General features: G+C 39.8%; 1 protein-coding gene across 3 annotated transcripts in view; it reads right to left on the bottom strand.

The window, feature by feature from the left end:
- The window catches only part of phf14 (PHD finger protein 14), a 147752-nt gene that overhangs the window by 4128 nt on the left and 120363 nt on the right, over window positions 1–23261 (bottom strand). For 2 of the 3 annotated variants that reach the window (XM_072370805.1, XM_072370806.1), the window contains exon 18: window positions 3522–3650. The exons of the other annotated variant lie outside the window; for it this stretch is intronic. In XM_072370805.1, coding sequence (XP_072226906.1) covers window positions 3546–3650 — 105 coding nt within the window. In that variant the 3' untranslated portion in view covers window positions 3522–3545. The remainder of the gene's footprint in view (window positions 1–3521; window positions 3651–23261) is intronic. 3 annotated transcript variants of the gene reach the window in all.

The raw sequence follows: 23261 nt of genomic DNA, 5'->3' as shown, positions 1-23261 counted from the left end.
CACTCTAAAAATCTTTAAAAAGCAATTTCTCGAACAAATGCCTCTCACGTCCAAAATATCTGCCTGATCTGAATAAATTATACATCAAAAGGTAGGTATTTTAGTTGTCTTTCACCCAATGTGACTGTCATTGAGCTGGGCCTCACAGATTTCTCACAAATCCCCTCTGAGCGAAGAGAGGGAACATTCCATCCCATTATAAAACGGCCGAGCCCTGAAATCAGTGTGAAAAATCATTTTAAAACTGCCATAATAAAGGAGCCACGGGGGGTAGAAGAATAAAAATGACACCGCTGGCTTCGCCCATCCCTTCTGGCGCTCACGGTGAAAGAATTATTCGGATACGACTTCTACTTTTCGAACAGCGAGCGTTTTGTTCCAGATTTCTGCCTCAATATGAAAACCCCGTGATTTTAAGGGGACAAAGTGAGGTGCAGATTTGGCAGATGGCAGTTGGCAGTCACAGCTGTTGCCCATAGCAACTAATGCTGACCACACCCAAGATTGCTGCCCTGTTCTATCACAGCTGATGAGGGCAGAGCCAAGATGGCTGATGAAGGCAGAGTAAACATAGCAGGAGGAGGGCAGGAGCAGGAGGGCAGGAGCAGGGCAGCAGGAGGGCAGGAGCAAGCCAGGAGGGCAGCATTAGGGCAGCAGGAGGGTAGGAGCAGGAGGGCAGGAGCAGGGCAGCATTAGGGCAAGAGCAAGCCAGGAGGGCAGCATTAGGGCAGCAGGAGGGCAGCATTAGGGCAGGAGCAGGGCAGGAGGGCAGCATTAGGGCAGGAGGAGGGCAGCAGGAGGGCAGGAGCAGGGCAGGAGGGCATTATTAGGGCAGCAGGAGGGCAGCATTAGAGCAGCAGGAGCAGGGCAGGAGGGAAGCATTAGGGCAGCAGGAGGGCAGCATTAGGGCAGGAGCAGGGCAGGAGGGCAGCAGCAGGGCAGGAGCAGGAGGGCAGCAGGAGCAAGGCAGGAGCAGCAGAAGGGCAGGAGCAGAAGGGCAGCAGGAGGGCAGCAGCAGGGCAGCCAACATGGTTAAACAGGTTCATGGCAGCTGCTGACGAGACAAATGCGCGCGATAGCGCGCACTAACTCATAAATTTCCATTAATCTGAACAGATTAACAGGTTCATGCCAGCTGCTGACGAGACAAATGCGCGCGATAGCAAGCACTAACTCATAAATTTCCATTAATCTGAACAGATTAACAGGTTCATGGCAGCTGCTGACGAGACAAATGTGCGCGATAGCACGCACTAACTCATAAATTTCCATTAATCTGAACAGATTAACAGGTTCATGGCAGCTGCTGACGAGACAAATGCGCGCGATAGCGCGCACTAACTCATAAATTTCCATTAATCTGAACAGATTAACAGGTTCATGCCAGCTGCTGACGAGACAAATGCGCGCGATAGCGCGCACTCACTCATGTTTCCATTACTTTCAACACATCAGTTGTGATAATAGGTTCATGCCAGCCGCTGACTCATATGTTTTCCATTATTCTGAACAGATCAACTGGGCCTTATGTGTCGAAAGCAGGCAGATTTCACCAGAACAAGCCACAATCTCATATTTAAGACTGGATTTGAAGTATCTGGCAACTACCAGCTCTCTCAGTCTCTCTGTGTCTGTGACGGGCAGCAGCTTGGCACCCATCAAAATTTCTTCAGAAATTTTCTAGTTATTTATTATAGTTGGTTTGCGAGTTTGTGGAATTCCTAAAAAAAATGTTTTAATAGGCTATTAAAGGAATTGTCGGAATGGCGGGCTGTTTAAAAAAAATAAAACATACCGTCATTCTGACCACAAAAGGAAAAAAGTGTCGGAATGACAGGACGTTTGATAGGAAATTAAGCGTCGCCATTCCGACAATTTGAGGCCCATGTCGGAATGGCGGTATGTAACCTGAAAAACCAGACAGAATCAGCATAATACAACATTTTGAACAAAGAGATAAACAAAGTGGCGAGCAAGAAATTCAACAGTCTTGGTGTTGGGCAGCTAAAGGTTTGGTGGGAATGGGAAATAAGCAAATAAGCTATGAAACATGCTGCCATACTGCAAAATGCTAACGAGCCTCACGTAGCTGTAGCTGATTAGTTTGCTCCTCGCTGGTGACACCGTAGTTATAAAAGTTAGTTTTAAAGGCAGCAAAGAAGAATGTGAAACAGAGCGAGCAGGAGCCGGCTGATTTAGCAAAGCAAAGTGAAAGTGACAGTGGTGAGTGCTGCAACGGTGATTAAACAGCTCTGACAGATACAATTACTGCCCCCCCAAAAAAAGGTTAATAGACACATCTACACACCAGAATGTGTGATCACCAGGTTAGGATCTGCAGTCCATAGCACCTCATGAATCCATTTGTCTCCAGCAGCCACAGCAGCTGGGTTCTAATTTTCTGTCAGTCAAGGGTTATTTGATTCCCATGTGTCTATTCAACAGTCTTCAATACACTGAACGTCTATGACTCACCCTCACCCTTTCAAGCTGTTTTGCAAGTTTAACTAGACCAATAATGTTTGCTTAAAGTTGCACCACAACCCACTTAAAAAAGGACTATTTTTCAAGACATCAAAAGCATTATTTCATTCCAATTTCACATTTTCCTTTCAACAATATCCTAAATATTACTCAATACACACAGAAAGTGACTACAAGTAATAGTGACTAAATATACATTTTTCTATCACGGTGTGTAGACTGAACCACATCAATGAGTTCCTACTGTATCTTTGAGTCCAGTCAAAGATACAAAACAGCTTTGGTCATCATTTTGCTGAAAAGCTTTGTCATAGTGATGCCAAGCTCTATCAGATGTAACCCATAGATTAAAAGTGAGCCAATCTAGGCTGTAAAACAATGTTCCTCAGCAGCACGCTCTATACTGAAATAAATAAACAATCTCAGTGATTTGATATTTTATGCCCAAATGCATGTTATCATATACATTACATTATACATTTGACTATTAATTAAACAACTGGATATGGATATTCTTGCAGCGTTGTCAGAATACATGTAGTGGGTTTCCGGTATGCGATGTGAGTAGAGTGGACGTGAGCGCAGCTAGCTCCCATGACTGAATTTTTTCACTTTAACTTTTAAACCTCTACTATCACGTTTTTTTTTTTGTTTGCAATAGGCTAGATATCTGTGCTGACTACTTTTGCATGCACAATGTCTAAAATAAAAGCTAAACAAGATAAAGACTGTTCTTCTGCTAGCATCACCATGACAGAACTTAGCTCACTACTAGAAGAGCATAGGAAAGCTCTGGCTGCGGATTTTAAATCATCTTTTTGGGGAAATGACGAACACACTGGACGGCTTACTCTCAGCTGTTACAGACCATGGGCGGCGGATCAGCTCTTTAGAAGAAAACTCTAATAAGGTGGACCGTCTCCAACAACTTGAAACAGCTTGTTCTACTCTCCAACACGATAACGAGTCGCTGAAAGCTAAGCTAGTCAACCTGGAGGGACGCAGCAGGCGCAAAAACATCAGGATCATTGGCCTACCGGAGTCGCTTGAAGGCCCACGACCTACTGCGTTCTTTTCCCAACTACTAGTTGATGTCTTTGGCATGGAGGTCCTCTCTTCACCACCTGAGCTCGACCGTCCACATCGGAGCCTCGTACCCAAGCCTCCTGCAGGAGAAGAAACCCGACCTGTCATCATACGACTCCACCACTTCCAAATAAAAGATCTGCTCATCCGCGAAGCTCGCAGACGGGGTGATCTGTTCTACAAGCAGCATAAGATCCAATTTTACGAGGATTACAGTCCTGACGTGCTGCGGCGAAGAGCAGAGTACAAAATCTCCATGGCGGAACTGTACAAGCTTGGATATAAACCGGCTCTCCTGTACCCGTCCAAGCTCCGTTTCACCCTCCCCAACGGTGAGAAAATGTCAATCCAGTCTGATTCGGAGGCTGACAAGTTTGTCCAGGACTTGAGTAATAAGTAAGCCAGTTTTGTTAAGTGCCTATAATGTATGCCTGTATGCAAAGTTTTCTTCTTAAAGTTCAGTCAGTTCAGTGTTGTTTCCTCATAGTGTGCGCTCGTGCTTGTGCTGGGTGCAGCTAAACCTAGCAATAAGGAGTTTCAGATACCTTTCACGTTCTCCACACTACTAATGAGCTAGCTAGCAGCCTGGCTTAGAGTTTCATGTTTCACTGTTTAATAGTAGAACATGTGTTCAAAATAATATTCGAAAATGCCTATTGCACTTCAGTGGGTATCTTTCGTGGAGGGTGGTGTGTTTTTGTCTGTGTTTTCTAAGCTTTGTTTTATTGTGCGTTTTTTTAGTTATTTTGTCTTTCATCATTTATGTGCTACGACTGCAACTCATAGTGTCAAACCCAGGCAGGTGCTTTGTTCCCGCTCTCTGACGTTTAGGTGGGGGTGGACGGGGGCAATATTTTAATTTACATCGCCAAGCACGGTATGATGGTTAGTATAGTCTCCATATCTGGTGGTGCTATTAGATTCACCAGTTGGAATGTTAACAGCCTGAATTCTCCTGTCAAGCGCAACAAAGTGATTAACCATCTTAAATCCTTAAACACTAAAATAACCTTTTTACAAGAGACTCACCTTAAGCCATTAGATCACATCTAATTGGGTCGGCCAACTCTTCCACTCATCATTCTCTAGTAAGGCCCGTGGAGTGGCAATTCTTATTCATAAATCTGTTCCTTTCTCAATGTCCTCTGTCATCTCGGACCCTCATAGACGTTATAAAATTATTACAGGTAGGATTGGAGGCAATAATTTGGTGTTGGCAAATGTGTATGGCCCAATTTGGGATAATGAGAACTTTAAGAATTTTTTTTCTCTCTTCCTGACCTAAACTCTCACCAACTTATCCTTGGTGGTGACTTCAACTGCTGTCTTGATCCCTCACTTGATCGTTCATCTCACAAGCCTTGTGCTCCATCTAAATCATCTAAAGTAATCCAACTCTTCATGGAACAATATGCAGTCTCAGGCGCCTGGTGTTTTTTTAATTCGTGCACCAAGCGGTTTTAATTTTTCTCTCATGTCCATGGCACATTCTCACAAATAGATCTCTTTCTCATTGATAATAAACTCCTCTCCTCTGTCCAGTCGTATTTGTACAATCCCATTGTTATTTCCGACCATGCATCGGTTGTCATGGATGTCTCCCTCCCTGGCAGATCTCTCTCCCGCTCTCCCTGGCACTTTAATATGTTGTTACTTTCTGACGCCAACTTTATCAGTACTATTAACAGTCGTATTGATCTTTTTATATCTACTAATATTAAACCAGATGTGTCTGCAGCAGCTATTTGGGAGTCATGTAAAGCTTACTTAAGAGGAAAAATAATATCTTATTCAGTCTATCAGAAAAAGATTGCAAGGGAAAAGAAGATCTCTCGATCTAAGGATATATCAGAGCTGCAGTCAAAGTGTGCAGACACACCTGATGCGGATCTTTTAAAAGAACTGCTGACAAAGAAGGAAGAATATGATATTCTGGTCTCCAATGAGACAGCGATGAGAGTCACGCCACAAATATGAGTTTGGAGATAAACCAAGTAAACTGCTTGCTCACCAAATACGGTAGTCCTCCTCATCAACGCACATCACCCAAATTAACAGAGATTTTGGATCAACCATTAATCCTCAAACCATTAACAATCAATTTAGAGACTTTTATATTTCACCTCTGAGAGCCCAGATAGCGAAATGCAATACAAACACTTTTTTAAATATCCCTTCCCTCAATTCTGAAGTGGCATCTAGTCTGGATGCACCATTTACAATAAATTAACTTAGAAATGCTTTGATGGCTATGCAGAATAACAGGTGTTCTGGTCCGGATGGTTTCCCGGCAAATTTTCTGAAAACATTTACAGATACACTGTCCCCACTACTACATAATATGTTTAATGAATCACTGCAAAGTGGCATTCTCCCCCTCAGATTACGTCAGACTACTATCTCTCTTATATTAAAAAAGGATAAAGATCCACTGTCTTGTAGTAATTATCACCCCATCTCTTTGCTTTGTGCAGACGTCAAACTACTAGTTAAAATGCTGGCTAGGCGACTGGAGTGTATCCTTCCAACTATTATAGCCTCGGATCAGACAGGGTTTGTAAAGAATAGACACTCATTTCATAATGTCAAACGACTATTTGATATTCTGTATTCACCCACAACCTCTGATGCCTCTGAGTTGGTCATTTCAATGGATGCTGAAAAAGCATTTGACCGGGTAGAGTGGCCTTACTTCTTTTATTCACTGAAATGTTTTGGCTTTGGCAATACATTCATAATGGATTAAGCTTTTATATACATCCCCTCTTGCTTGTGTGCACACAGATAATGACTATTCTAACTATTTCACCTTCGAACGTGGTACCCGACAGGGCTGGCCACTCTCTCCTCTACTGTTTGCCATTGCCATCGAACCTCTAGCAGTAACCCTCAGGTCTAGTCAGATGCTGGGCATATCAAGAGGTGGCATAGAACATAAACTTTCCTTGTACACCGACGACATCCTGGTCTTCTTTTCCCACCCAGACAAATCTATCCCCCTAGTACTAAAGGTGTTGAAAGATTTTGGGCACATCTCAGGTTATAAATTAAATTTGCATAAAAGTGAACTGATCAATGGTGCAGCCACAGCCTATCCTCTCTCAAAGTTACCATTCAGAATGTCTGCGGAGCACTTTAAATATTTGGGTGTCTGTGTAACCAAAAAACAAGGAATATTTTATTCTAACTTTTCCCCTCTCTTAGCCAGGCTGTCCCAAGATATCCACCGTTGGTCTCTCTTACCTCTGTCTCACGCTGGTCGGATAAATTGTATTAAAATGAATGTACTGCCCAAGTTCTTATATCTCTTCCAATGTATACTACGACTGTATACTCTAAATAATTTTTCCACTCTCTTGATAGCTCAATCTCACAATTCATCTGGAACAAGAGCACCCCTAGGATCGAAAAAGAAATCCAACAAAAACCCAAGGAGTTGGGCGGCTTAGTTCTACCTAACTTTTTGCTCTATTATTGGGCTGCAAACATTAGAACAATATTGAACTGGTGCCACACCAATAGCCAATCTCAATCATGGCTTCAGATTGAGAAAGCCTCATGTAGTCCCTCTTCTTTGATTTCTCTGGTGTGCCTCCCTCTTACTCCATCACCAATCACACACTCCAACAGTGTTGTAACTGCCTTAGAATCTGGAAAATTTGCCCAACCATTAACATGAGGCTTGTTACCATGACAACACAAATCCTGTGCATTCCTAAGGGGGAGCCTAAGAGTGAATGCGATATAACCAGAGCCACCTCAGACATAACCAGAACCAACTTAGACAGAACCAGAAGATGCTAACATCATGCTAAGATGCTAACATACTAGCATCATTAGCATTTTGCAGAGAAGCCTAAAATGCTAATATTGCATCACGTAGACATGAACTCACTATGTTTTTGTGCTCTATTAGCTGATGCTATGAGGTTAATATGCTGACTTTTGCTCGGCTGCACTACAACGTAGAGACATCATTCAAATGTTCAAACACGGGACGCTTTGGATTACAACATATTAGCGTCTCGTTATGCTGGCTACTACAGCTTTTGAGATATGACACTTTAAATTGGTCATAATTTTAATGCTAATGATTGACATGCTGATTTTGGAGAGGTTTTGCTCGGCCAAACTTTATCGTACAGACATCGTTCAAACATTTAAAGACACAGGACAGTTTGGACTACAACATACGTAAGTCTCATTAGGGTGGCATTTACAATTTTTGAGAATTTTCAACGTTAATTCTATCGTAATTTTAATGCTAATGAATACACATGCTGATTTCGGAAGCCTTTTGCTCGGCCATAGCTTATCGTACACACATCGTTCAAACATTTAAAGACTCGGGACGATTTGGACTACACAGTTTCTGAGAAATTGAACTTAAACTTGATGATATTTTAATGCTAATCGAGTGACACGCTGATTTTGGAAGCTTATTGCTCAGCAACAATTTATTGTAGAGACATCATTCAAAAGTTCAAAGATTCGGGACGCTTTGGACCACAACATATTGTAGCCTCATTATGCTGGGATTTACAATCTTTGAGAAAATAAACTTTAACTTTATGCTAATTTTGAAGCAAATTGATTAATATGCTGATTTTGAAGGCTTGTTGCCTGGCAACATTTCATCGTACAGACATCATTCAAACGTTCAAAGACCCGGGGCGCTCTATTAGCAGGGAGTGTGGTTCATTAACAACAGCACCCCTAAACACAACCAGAACCACTTTAAACAGAACACAACACAAGCACTACCACCCCAAAGCAAAGCAGCAAGAGGGTAGTAATGGGCAATAGGGCATGCCCGTATCAAAATTTCCTGAAATTTTCTAGTTTTTATTATTATTTGTTTATGTTATCGGTATTATTTTATTAGTACTTTCTCTATATGTTTGTAAATGTATGAGCATGGATGACAGACCTACATATATGTATAGGCATGCATGGTCAATATTAGACTACCATTATTGCTTGTATCCATTGTATGCTGTTTCATTGTTATTTTTCTGTAAGGGAGGGAAGGGGGTGGGGGGTGTATTGGTAAACTGCCTCTTTGTTTGTACCTTGTCTCATAGACAGAAATACTTGTATTAACTCTGCGTCTGTTTATTTTACATGTGTTATGCTCAAAATCCCAAAAATAAATCATACAGAATACACGTAGTGTGTCGAAGACTATGTGATTTGAAATAACAAATTCATGAAAATTTGGATTAAAGATGCATCTAATAAGTCAGAGGACTAAAATAATTACTAGAATGATTGGTGTTTAGACATTTTTGTCAAGAGTGAATTTACAGAGGAAGATTGCAAGTGTGGCTAAAGCTAAATGAACATTTACTGACAATAATTATGAAATAAGAAACATGAACACATTGTACCACAATGTAAGAAAATAATGTGTGCCATAGGGAAAAAAGGACATTCTTTCAAAAGATATCACTTGTTGAGTGTCATTCGGAAGTAATATCATATTTTTTGTATAACAATTCCATTCTTAGAATCTTAGACTGAAGAATCTTGCCAATTTCTCTCATATACATTTGGTATTTGAGATGTATACTATGCAAGTGACAACCCTCAGCTTTGATCTCATAGTATCATTAAGCAGACACGAACTTCATTCATCAAATGTTTATTTCTGCCAGTGGAATTATAAAAGAACAACCTCAAAAGCTTTTTCATAACACAATAAGATAATACTAAAATGTAACAGACAGATATTTGTCAAACACGTTGGTGTGAAGGGAGGACCCAGATGCAGAACTCGAAGCAAAAAAAACAAGATTTATCTCCAAAAACACAAAGCAAGAACAAAAGATGCGGCTGAGCAGGATATCAAAATTCTAAACTGTGAAATAACAAACAAGACTATGGATAAATAAACAAGACTTGACTGTTAGGCAAAACCTGACCTGACAACGCGAGCAAATGTGAGTTGAATATGAAAGGTAAGGTGAGGATTCTGCTGTGACTGAGGGAAACCTGGAAACTAAATACTGTGGGGAGGTGATTGGTAATGGAGTGCAGCTGTGAACAGAAACAGGTGACGTGAGTGAGCCAAACGTGACAGGGGAAAAAACATGACAAGAGAAATTAACCTAAAACCTGAAAAGAAGATCAAACAAAACAGAACTCAAAATGTGAACATGACAGAGACTCCCTTCTCAAGGATGGCTTCCAGACAGCCAAAAGGGTGGGGCTCTGATGGGGCTTAGGGCCGGATCCCGTTTGGCGGACAGCCAGACTTCCGGCGGCTTGGTACCCGGAACAGGAGTCCGTCTGGCGGACGGCCAGACTTCCGGCGACGTGGAAGCCTTCCATCCGACCGGACCCCCTCCAGAGCAGCAGCAGGGAGAGGTGAGGGCAGAAGCAAGCCCTTCCGGGCTCCCACTGGCGAAGGTGAAGACGAAGGCAGCGGCGAGCCCGCCCGGGCTCCCACTGACAAAGGCAAAGGCAGCGGCGAGCCCACCCGGGCTCCCACTGGCGAAGGCGAGGACGAAGGCAGCGACGAGCCCACCCGGGCTCCCACTGGCGAATGGGAGGTTAAGGAGGGCAAGGCTCCCAGACATTCCCAAATCAGGGTGGGAGGTAGGGGCTCTGAACGCCAGAGCAAGGATTGGCGAGGCGGCAGGCGGGGTCATGGTGGCGGGCTGGGGCATGGACGTAAACCCGCCCGTTCCATGAATAAACAGCGGACGTAACCGCCCGCCCGGTTCCTTAATGTCTGGGGGATTGAGGGTGCGTCAACCCGGTTGGGACATAGAAGGGAGAGCCGCTGATCTACGTTATAAAAGTTATTTTTAGTGACAGTCACATCAACAGTGACCAGGTTATAATTTTGGCACAACGCATCAAATGGCAACAAATATGTTTAGTTGTGAACACGGTCCCTTCAAAAATAATAGTAATAAGGAGTCTGCTACATCAATCCGTTGCTTTGCATCCTCCCACAGATTGTCTGGTGGTCTACGCCGAACAGCTCCGCTATTTCCTATATTTTTAAACCATTTAATAAATAGCTTTCAATGGACTCGAACGGGATGTTGATGGTTGGTTGTCCTCATCCCATTTGAGGCTCCACAGCATCCAGCCGTTCCAGGACTGAAGAGGTTTACTATGGAACCTCATTAATGTGTAAATCTGTGACAGCGGAGTATGCAGCCAAGCTGCACACCGCCCCCTACTGAACAAGATGGGTAGCTCGGTCAGCAGGGAGCTGAAGAAGAGCTGACGTCACTCTGCTGCGCGGCTCAGATTGCTTTTCCATTTTTGAAAACGAAAAAGTAATAATGTGCAGTCTTGAAGAAGAAAATGCAAATGCAAATGGAAAGATTGATTACTAATTATATTTATGAGTCCAATAATGCAGCCACATTCTTAAAATGATAAAGCATTTCTGCAAATGCATTTTAATTTAAATTATGGTCACAATTCACTTCCATAACTAACAGAAACATTGTCAATGCTTTTGGAGCAGTCTTGATTTGCTGCTTCCCTTCAAGAAAAAATGACTTTCTTTTTTGAACTCTGGATACTTTCTGGTGCTAGTCCATAGGGTTGAAATAAATCTAGGTGTGGGATGGCATTTCATGAACTCCCCCATCGTATACACTTGTGTAATCTACCATATCTCCCAGACAAGCCTGCCAATTTTCCAATTACCTGTAGCTCCATCTGTTATCGAAGGGCCAGTCAGTTCTTAAATGGAAGACAAGAGGGGAGGAGGGGGCAACCCATGCTAACTATCTCATAAAGTCAGAGATAGTCCCATGCCTCCTCCTGCACTGATTTAGTATGTGTCCCTGGGGAGGGAGTGACACTGGTACTCTTGGCCTCTGAGGGCCTTCACAAGATTTCTCGTGCTCTTTATCCTTGCCACTCCAACTCCACAACCACCTATCATTTGTGTCTGCCTGAGGGAAAGCAGACGGGTGTCAGCACAGCATTGCATCACTGGTGCTGGTATTATCCTGCTGCCTGTCTGTCAACTGAGCCCCCTCCTCGAGTCTGGCAGGGCAGAAGCACATATCCTTAATAATATTTATTCTTTGAATTTCAGTAAATCGCCATACTGAAAGTGAAACCACATCTGAAGATTACGTTACGATAGAGCCCACTCCTTATTTATCTACACTTGTGGACGAGCTTATGCTTATGTGTTTACAAAAATTGCCTCTGCAGTATGCACATTTGTAGTCTTGGAGTGATAGAGAAGAAGAGCTGTGAATTATTTCTGAAATGGACATTTCACCTAGGGAATATATGAAGTTGTGTGAGAAGGAGAGTAACTGTTAGAGGGCACATAATAGACAGTAATATTCAATAACAGCTACAGTATATGACAGAGCATAAGTGAAGCAAACAAAAATGATTAAATGTTACAAATTTCAAGCTAAAACTAATTCCTTTGTACCTTAAACTACTCAATTGACCTTCTTTTGGTTTCCAAGGGGGGAAAAAGTTGCTCTTTTAGCTATTAAGTGCTTCAGCATGTTCACTTGCTAGTCTAAGCATGTCCCTGCGTTTGGAACCAAGCTGGTAATCAAAGTTGGAAGAATGGTGCTTAGGGTTTATTGTGTAATGTGTAGAAATATATTTTTTTTACAGGGACCCAAATGTAATTTGTCTTTGTTTGAAAAGCTGTTTCATGTTTCAGATATAGGCCATTCTTTCATTATTTTTTTCCACAATATCTTTTCTTATAAGGTCTGTAGTGGATTCATCTCATGTAATTTGATGGTTAACAGTACATATAGACCATGACCTAGAGACTGCAAAAGCAACTGAAGATTCTCTGACAGTAAAGAAGTGGTAATTTTTGTGATGGCTTGATTATACTGCATTTTGATGAAAAAACTAAAGAATATCTTCCTTTAATAAACAAACGGCGAAAGACAGTCAAGTTAAAGGCTAAGTGAATCATTACAAAAGATGAAACCATTCTTTGGTGATGTCTCCACTTTTGTCTTAATGTAATGTCTTTATCTAATTGTCAAATCCCTGAGGCAGCTAAAGTTTCACCCAGCTGCTATATCTAAAATTGTAAATTTTTCAGTTGAAATTAAGCACTTTTATTCAACCTTTTCTGCAAATTAATTACATATCTGTATGTATATTTGGCATTCTCATTCTTACAGTAATTTTTTATTTATACTTAACAGAACAACACACTATTTAGAGCAGCTTTCATTAAGTAGAAAAAACGTGACTACTCATAATACAGTGACAACAATGATGAATATGAAAAACAATGATGGTGTGGTTTTATGTTTCTTATTATGTGGTCTCTTTCAGTGGGATTTGAAGCCCAATTAAAACAATCTGTGTAACCTTTGTAATCAGCCAGACTGTCATCACATCAGTGGCTGACGACATGTCGAAGTACCTGTTTGTCTTTTTTTCTTAAAAAACATTTATCCAACTTGTCCAAACCTGTTATCTTGGATGTGTTAAAATTTGCAGCACATGGTACAGCTACTGATACAGAGCAAGAGGACAGAGGGGACTTAAAGCAGCAATGTTCAATTTCCTTCTGGTTTCTCACTGTGAACTGAAGAGACTGAGCCATGGTGCTGAGTTTTACATCAGTGGCCCGTTCCAGAGAGATTTGCTATGTGAAATAAAGAGAGAGAGATGCTCCCTCTCTGAAGGGCCTGCGGGAGCTGATGGGCTCTGGCATCGTGGGATATCTCTATCCCTCTGGGGAGACAAAGAAGAGGACAGAAGAGGAGGAGGAGGGCAGGTTTGTTTTCCTCACTCAAGTTCCATAAGCTGGCAGACCCTCTGGCATTAACATATACATATATGATAATGAAAGGCCATGTCTTTCATTGGAACTAAGGGAGAAATTTAAAAGGGCAGGAGCAGAGCTTCATTGCTGTTATACGATGCACAGAGAGAGGAGAGCTCAGACTGAACCCTAGGTGGCAACAAAGACCAGTACAGCTCGAACACTTCTCAGCCTCACATCATTGCTGACTGCACCATTAACTACCCTATCTGAAAGCACACACAAATAGAAAGAGATCCTCTACCACACACAAAAGGCAATCAACCTCATGAACTTTAATATAAACTTAATATTCAACTGTAAAGGAATCATAATGTATAACCCTGTATGTACTTTAGTAAGCTTTACAGTCTTTATAGAGCCTGTACAGTCCTCAAAGAATTAGCAGTTAATTAGTGACTAATTTTCTTATCATATTTTCTGCTTTCATTGTTTTTATTTGTGTCTTACACTGCAAAATGCATGCATGCAGAAGAGGCTCAGCTTAACTGTTCTTTTCGGCCATGGTGGATTTACTCTTCAAACAGTTTGATAAATCTTAACCCACACATTTTTTGCATGGGACAAAACAACAAGAATGAGCAGATATTAACATCCTGCATTTAGTTCAAAATTGTATCTTATTTCATAGTATATTCTTGAAAGATATATTTTGAAAAATGTATTTTAAAAGACAATTTAGGAAGTTTTATTACACTTCAATGTATCGAAATTCTAAGCTCCTCTTTTTTTCACTGTCCGATACACATTCATCTATTCACAGGTCAGTCATCATATAGATAAAGAAATACATTCTATTCTAAATTCTATTCGCTGCCTATTGATGTGCGCAAAGGTTAATTTGAGTTAACAGAACACGGAACAGTAAAATCTTAATGCATCCATCCCATTGTATCTCAGTCCATACATCATGGTTAGTCAAATTATTATATTTCAAATTCCTTAACAAATCCCACCAATTAGCATCAATGTTTGTTTTTTTTCGAAAAAAAAACTTCTTTATTAGATTAATTATTTTCTCCTCCATTAAAATTCAGTTAAACGGTACACTGTACTTACTTACTATTGCTTAAATTCTTTTTATTCCAGTCCAGTGTTGCAGTATTGAATGTGTTGTTACATTAAATGTGTCTTTTTTCTGACATTTAAAAAAATTGCGCTGTGCACATTCTGCCATGCTCCCCTCTTCTTAGACCTTACATTAATAAAATGTACCAAACCACATTTACAATATGGACTGTTAGAAGCACAATCTTAAGTGTGTATATACAGCTTTTATGTGTTCGTGTGCTCCAGTGTCTCTGTATGAGAAAGGACATCTTGTTGCCATTCAAGGGATGACACAGTTGCTGTGGGTCATAAACAGCAGCTTCATTAGCCTGCTCAGGCAGTGCGTTACTCGTTACATTTAACCACCTCTGTCCCCAGCGCTTCTCCTGAACCTTTGCTCCTCTGCACCCACAAACCAGTCACCAGAGAGAACAATTAAATTTGATGACTGATCATATTTGCAGTTCCCATTTCATTTCTTACAAAGGGCACTGTTTAATGTTCTTTTTTGTACCAAGAAGCAAATTTCCAGTTTAGTGAGGCACGACTGATACTGAGATGAATTTAGTAGGCAATAGCTAATATAATCAGAGGAAAAATGCACAAGCAGGTTTTTGGTTTGTCAGATAACTAGTCGGGAAAAGGAGGATTATTTTGTCTTTTGTTTGAAGTATTTCAAATAGAGAAGAAAACATACAGATGTGTGCCTGGGAACTGTGGAAAAACTGGTTGTTTACTTCTGCATGATGCCTCAACAAAGCTGAGAACACACAAAATCTTAAAGAAAAAAAGGACTAATTCAGAGTAAATTCAGACTAATTAATGATAATGTTTTGTCTGGCATAATGAGCTCTGCCCTGAACTTCTATATTTCATAAGTTGTACAATTGGACAAATGCAAATGACAAAACCTGACTTGTGCACAGGAAACTCACAATGTAATTTTAGAGGCTTCACGACGTGGACGAACTGCATATGTTATAAAATACCAAAGCACTGCAACTGCAAAAAATAAATATGAATTAAAGTAAATGAATAATAAGAAATTTCCCCAATACATAAAATCTGTTCAATGTAATTATGTGTCTTTTTGTTATTTTTTTATCAAGGAATTTAAAACCAGAAAAAAAGGGAAAAATAAATGACATATTTCCTTGTTTATGAAGCCAAATAAATAAAGATGGTGCTTTTTATATGTACTTTACCATTGTATGCTCAAGTTAAAAGTAGGAAGAACAAGAATGTTACAGATTTTTACATTTACTGAAGTAGAAAAGCATACTGTAAATATGACATAAATCAGTGTCAAGAAGGAAAAACATGAAAATAAAAACAACATCACAGAGACATTTGCATTTTTTTAAGACCATGGCTGCATTAACAATAGACACTTAATTAGATTCATTAAAGACCTCCTGATTGTCATCTTTCCTCGAGAGTAAGATGTTTGTCAGAAGGTTATGGATGCTGTATGTATGGGAGTATATTACTTTCTTTACTCAACAGAGCAGTCTTTGGATTTGAGAACACGGTTCCTTGTTTTCACATTCAGAAATTGCACTGTTCTCCCTTTAAACCTCAGCAGCCATCACACCTAATATTATCCCCGTTTGTCTGCAATAGGTTACACAGTACAAGCAGAAGTATATCTGACTGCAGACAAATGGTTTTGATTTGGAGCAGGGCATATCTGAAAGCAAGCAAGGACTTTCTCAATGCAAGAGTAGAGTTTGAGGGAGAACCAGACAATATCTTAAAGTAAAAAACAAACAAACAAGGAATCTTGCGTCTAAATAGGAAAAAGCTTCACTTTTCATGAAAGAAATCAGTATACCTCCATAGATGCAATATATTATTGTTAGATGTGAGTTTTTTTAATGGTTGATTTTTGCGAATTTGGGAACATGGGAATTTAAAAACTGAATTACTTATTTATTTGTCAGAGCTGGAGATTGTGTAATGTTAAAGGGGAACTCCGGTATTTTTAAACCTAGACCTTATTTCTGGCATGAAATACATTCATCTACTCACCGAGAACAGTTTGGTGAAATTTGGCGTCCTTCGGAAGATATTTAGATTCCTCGAGATGAACGGGGTGAACGGGGCTTAGACGATGCAGCCTCTAAATAAGGCATTATCTGTCTTTATTTCACCAATACTTTAAGAAGAATGAATGAATGAACGCGTGCTATTGCACTGTTAGCTCATAGCTGCTGTGTTGTTGTATAAGATCTAAAAAATTTAAAAATACCGGAGTTCCCCATTAACATTGTACATCACTCTCAGTTTCATGCACAACTGATGGCAGCTAGATGTGTAACACATTTATTAAACACTGACATAGTTGACAGCACAAAAGTTTTGGCTATGTAGTGTAGATGTGAATCGTTCCGTTTTGTGGCAATCTGATCATCTTACAAGGGCTGCTCACTCACTTTTGCTTTCCCTTCTGCTTGGATACAATATGTTTGCTGTTTTTTAGAGTGTCTTCTCATGTAACTACAAAAATACATTTTATTACAAAACCAAAGCTGTCTGATATTTTGATAGATATGCTGTCCTAACCAAAGCTCAATTTCTCTGTATTTATCTGTATCTGACTACATAACATTCTGTTCTCAATTTATTATAAGTTGCCAGAAATAAACAAACAAATAAATTAATAAGCCCTCAGAGAAGGGATTTCTCAAAACCAGCTACTTTTGAAGAAAATGTCATAATGTTGTTTGCTGTCATCAACCCAATCAGTCGGGGACCTTGGTTGGGACTGATGTGACACACTCAACAACAAAACCCGCAAAAAGTAAGGAGAGAAGAAAACAAAACAACACCACCAAGAAGCTAACATGGAGAGCGAAGAGGCCACCGTGTTCATGGTCTGCATGGCAGTAATATTAATCATGGACGATCACATCAAGCGTCTAAGATCGAGGCTGGAAGAGGACACAGCGAGAGTCAGGAGACGAAGAATCCAGCAGCAGGTGATACTTCTTCGTTTCATGAAGGAAAGAAGGAGAGCAGAGCGCCGCAGACAAAGGACACGACGTCTAAGTTTAACTTATTAAACAGGCGCCGGTTGTGTCCGTGTCGTATGAGGAAATGTTTCAGACAAGCGGCGTAGCTACCAACCTCCAAACACCTACGTCATATGTGTTCCTATGGAACCCAGAAAAGACCCTGCCTCGGAGAAGGAGCTAAAATGGTTCCAGGAACTGAGGGCCATGCGCAAAAAAACGGCCCTATTCCTGAAAAGGTTATAGGAACTGAAAAAGGTTCCTACACTGGGAATGCACCTCATGTGAAAGTAAAGCTGGTAACAGAGGTTTCATGTTAGAACCAACATATTTTTGCTGATCCATTTATAGCACCAATGAGACACAGTCTTACAGGCCAGCATGTTTCTATGCTTCTCTGTCCAAAAACATGCAGTCCGGGGTAACCAAATCATTCTGATTTTGTTCATGTACAATAAAAGAAGATGATCTACTTAAAGAAATATTTAGATTTAGTTAATTTAATTTATTTTACTTCATTCTAATTATTCTATACCATTTTAAAATGATAAAAAGGCACACTTTGAAAATGACTAAAAGCCTGAGATGTGATAAGAGATCAACTTATCTATCTATCTATCAGCATATTTTGGTGCATTTATATTTACAACCGTTGTGCCACAGTTGTAAAGTTTGGGTTTGTCACAATTTAAGTTTTGAGTCTCGTCATTTCCTGTTTTATTTTGAAATCACTAACTTCCCTCTTGTTTCAGGGAAACTTATGTCAAGTGTCTGATTGTCTCCCCTGATCCCAAAGTGTTTCCACCTGTTCCCCTTGGTTCCTTATGTGCTCAAATAGTCTGCGTCTCCCTTGTCTTGTGCCAGTGTGTTATACTCTGTTATGAGCTTCATTACTAGCGTCTTGATTCCATAGTTTTCACAGCCACAGAATCCTCCTGCAGAGCATATCCTTTTGTTGTCATTTATTCTTTAAGCCATAGCTTTAGTTTTCACCAAGGTAAGTTTCATAGCCTGGCTTTGTTCCTCCCGTTTGGAGAGATTTTGAGTTCTTAATGTTTCATAGAAACCTCCACTAGTAGAACGATTATTTGTGTTATATTCTTAAAGATCTTTGTGCCGCCATTAAAGGTGTGTTTACGTTTATTGTTAAGTTTCATAGTGCCTCTGTTTTTAAGAGCGCATCTTTTGTTTAAGTCTGCTCTCAATAGGAGCGTGAGTTATTTTGTTATCTTTCATAGCCTTTCAGTTTTCCTCCTGGAGTGGAGAGAGTTTTTGGTTATAACTTTCATAGCTGCACTCACCTCAGCCATAGTTGGTGACTATGTTTTTTTTTTCCTCACTGGTATGAAAAGTGTATGAGTAAATAAGCAGGCATTAAGATGCTTTAATTTGACACAGGGGACAGATCATATCAGCTCATTAATTAATGCACACCTTCTAAGTGAGTTGATGACGTTCAAAACCAACGAATATTGTCCATCTCCATGAAATTATCAAGTGGCATTGTTTTTTTATTTTTTTATTAACGGAGGGTAAAACCTGAACCTAAAAAAAATGAGCAAAGGCAGTTGGTCAAGATTGTAAGACATGTACACGTGTTTCTTTGAGTACATTTACTGGGCACATTAGTCATAGTTTACTCTAATAATTTTCATGACCATTATAACTGTTATTGTGCAACTGACTGTGTAATATAAATCCACCACATCAAACATCTAATCCTGAATCTAAAATCAATAGGGATAAGTACAAAGGTACTAGTTTTTCACAGATCTACATGATGTCCAGGCAAATTTTTGAGGGTCGCATGTCTGTCTGAGATTTTAATTTCAGTGTACTAACCAAAACCAAACAACAACCAAGTTTGGCCTTTCAGGATGTTGGACTGTTTGTTACATACATTTACAGACAATCCATTTATCTTTAAGTTGCTGCTTCTTATATAGGAGCGGTAGAGAATTTTATTTTTCATTCTTATATGCATGTTTCAACACATTAATTGCCTAATCTTTTCAATTCTGATACACTATATGTGAATATGTTTTGAATTTGCTGGCTAAAGACAAGTTAAGATTAGGATTTATATATAGTAAAACAACACTCAGCTGTGGTTCACAAAAAAGAAATGCTAAATAGAAGTTCATTATGAGTATTTATTGAGGAAAAACATTGTTTCTCCATCCACAATGCCATCAGAATAGCGCACACTTTCTGCCCACGCAGCAGGAGTCAGGGATTTGTGAAAATGTTATCTTAACGAAGGCTGCTACTGCTGTTTCTTAGTATTTGCTAAACTGTTTATGGCCATAAAATACAGAGGAGTCTGACAAGTGGCCTCATGTACACTCTCTGCTAAAAGGGTGATTAGAATAGAGCCCGTTCCAGAGAAATGGACTGCCTCAGCTAGGGATCCCGACAGTAATCACACACTCCTGTTTGCTCCACAAATTGGCCCCTGAGAGGGGCATGGGTGTGTGTTGCACCTAGTTAAAGTGATTGAGGTGACTCCTGGCCATTGATTATTATTTTTTTAATTTATTTATTTTTATTTTATTTTTTTTCCCTTCATCTTTGGCGTCTTGCCAGGCCACCCCTGACCATGCTCCCGTGCTACCTGCAGGCCAGTTTAGTTACCCCGCTTGCCTTTAAATCACATTAAACTGTGGTGACACTTTTCCCATGTCTAAAAGACAAGCTTCATTGATGAGGTTATCATACTTTAAACAACTCAAGCACTTGAGAAAAAGCTTCAACTGTAGGGATTATTGATTGCACTCTCTCCTAGGCATTAAGATTAAACTTGAACAGAGATAGGAAAAAAACAGAGGACAAGAAATTCACATCATCCTCAGTGATTTATCTTCATTCCATAAACGCATGAATGATCTTGATTAAACCAATCATACTTGCTAATGAAAAACGCCTCATTGAGAAAATAAAAACAGGCTAAAGGTTACATTTTTCCACTAAGATAGATACCCAGGGGATGAGGAGTTGACAAAAAAAATCTTGCCTTGTGCCTCTCTCTAAAGATCAGAGCAGCTGATGAGTAATGATGCCTATTTTTCTTTCAATTTGCTCTATATAGTAAAGGCATCAGAGTGTAACACTTCATTACGATAATTAGGCTAACTTAATTATGGTCTTCACTTTCAGGTCAGGCATGATGCTTCTGATTGATGGCACAGCTTGCAAATGTTCAATTCTCTACAAGAAAGAAGAATTAAAAAAAAAAAAAAAAGAAGAAGAAAGGGGAGAGAATAACTGATACAACCCATCAGAAATTATTTTTAAAAAAAAAACTTCCACTACTGTATAGTGAGCTCATGGATACCCTGCAGCAAAAAACAGGCAATGCAAGCCTAAATATATAAATGCTATTTACACAAAAACAGAGCTGAATACTCTGAGGTCATAACAAAAGATCAAATACAAATTCTTTCCTGAGTAGGAGTTGGCCAATGGCTGCAGTGGAAGTGAAGCAAATGAAACTTTTACAGACTGTAATTTCAACAGTTGCAAACCTTTTGATGACAACAAGTCTGAGAGCAACTAAAGTAGTGCATCCCACACAAGTTCACAGTTGAGTACTTTAAACACTGTCTGAGCAACTTTAAGAGCTTTTGGCATTTCAAACCTTTTATCAAAATCTTCTGTTCTGATTCACCATGAAGCCAAGCATGCCAAGCAGTGCTGCAAGGGTGTAAATAAAGCCTTAAACAAGCGCCCCTTGGCACAGCAACAATCTTGAATTAAAGGCCATTCGTAAATTACAGAAAGACAGATACTTTATTGCTGAAATCAATTTAGTGAAGGCTTGGAGCAGGAGGGATGTGGCCTTGGTCAGAGTGAGGTTTATCTTAGCCAAACAGGCAGAGAGAAACACAGCATCTATAATGAACTCAAGGGTGTCCAATAAAGCCTTTTATTTCCCCTTTGCTCTACAGAAACGTGTGTGCAATGGCACCTACGTTTGGCTTCATATTTTTCTTTGACACTATAAACCAGGAGCTTCTCTGTAATTAATACTGCTCCACAAATACAAGTTTAACAATACAAACAAATCAGAAAGACATATCATCAAAAATGCATTTTGTTATAAAAGTGAAGCTCACAGACCAAAACCCATTTGCTTTGACCTTTAGCAGGATAAACATGCACAAGAACAACAACAAGTATTTGTTCACATATGAACTGGGGATCAAAGACAAGATTTAACATTTTTTTAAGCTCTAACACCTCCAAGTTAGGACAAGAACTCAGTTTAGAAATGGAAATTTCCAATAATATATTTGGGATGGATGGATGAAGCGTGTCAGTAGGCTGATTCCAAAATCCGAATCACAAAGAAAACCTTTAGTTTGTTTTTTGATTCAGAAAGATCAAATGATGTTTGTGTCTCCAAAAATACTAAACTAATATATTTACAGGTGCCACCCATCCACAAAAATTTTCAATTATGTACAAGGTAAAATTGACCCAGTGAAAAGATTGTTGAAAATTTGTAAAATGCATATTGTTGTCATATTCCTTCCATCATTGTGAAATATGTCCATACATCGCCAGAGAGTAATATAGGCTCCCTTCGATCAAACTCTTTTTGACAGGTGACCCTTGACCTCTTATCGATCAATCAAATTAATATGACAGGTGACCTTTGTTTGACATCCGTTTGCTGACATCTGGGCATATGACATTTGGCTCTCTCTGACTAAAACAGCCTGTGTCTTACTTCACAAGTAAACAGAATCAATACATCTAATTCCAATCGTAGGATGGGTGTAGACTAAGTGTGAAGAACAAATGGCCAGGGGTCACAAGAAAGCGCCATACTGTGTGGGAAACAGACAACATTTTAAGTCTCGTATGAGTATGGCTCAGGGTGCCGAAAAGTCCTCCTTTTGCCAGGTGTTGCCAGCACTACAAGGATTTGGGTGGGGTGGGGGAGGTAACAGACATCTGGCTCTCTCTGGCTCATGCCATGAGGGTGAACGTGTGAGGGGGGTCACAAGAATGCATCATACTGTGACACTGAACGGAGGATGGGGTGTTTATAGCAAATAGAGGTAGGTTTAAATTACACACAAAAGAATAAAAAATAAAAAAAAATTTAAAAAAAGGTTACCCTCTTAGTTTGCACTCATGATGCATCTTGGCTATCATGTATTGTTACCTGACTGACCATTTGTTCTTTCCGTTCAGTGTCACAAGAATGCATCATACTGTGGCACTGAACAGTAGGAACAAATGGCCAGGGGTCATAAGAATGCAGCGTACAGTGTGGGGAAACAATCAAGTGTCGCTGTCTCAGTCCACAAGTAAACAGTTTCAATACATCTGTTTCTAACCGTAGGATGGGTGTAGACTAAGTGTGAAGAACAAATGAGTTGAAATTACCACTTCAAGAAATTTTTAAAACACTCCCTTATTTCTATGGAGGGGGATGTAAGACTATATAAAATGGTTCAGGCATTTACCTCGGGGACTCAACCACGTCAGGACTGGAATCATGGACTCTGCTACGCAAAAGTCTCCTCTAAATCTTTTAAAATATTTAAATCTCTTAGGTCAGTACTTGTAATAGTAAAAAAACAACTTTTTTACTTTTTTGACATCCATACACAACCACCCGGCGGTTCTTTGGGCCTCTTTGGACTATTCAACAGTGAGTAAAAAGATCTGATGATAAACATATGAATGCGTGTATAATTATATTACCACATCATGACAGAGTGTTAATTTCCAGAGTTGGACGCGGAGGATTTGGATGACTTCATATTGACAAAAGCCGATTATGGTAATGTTTCTTTAACTTTAATAACCTT

The sequence above is a fragment of the Leuresthes tenuis genome, unplaced genomic scaffold (assembly GCF_036924035.1).
Source record: "Leuresthes tenuis unplaced genomic scaffold, fLeuTen1.0.hap1 SCAF_18, whole genome shotgun sequence".
Taxonomy (NCBI): domain Eukaryota; kingdom Metazoa; phylum Chordata; class Actinopteri; order Atheriniformes; family Atherinopsidae; genus Leuresthes; species Leuresthes tenuis.
This window is presented reverse-complemented; position numbering and strand designations above follow the sequence as displayed.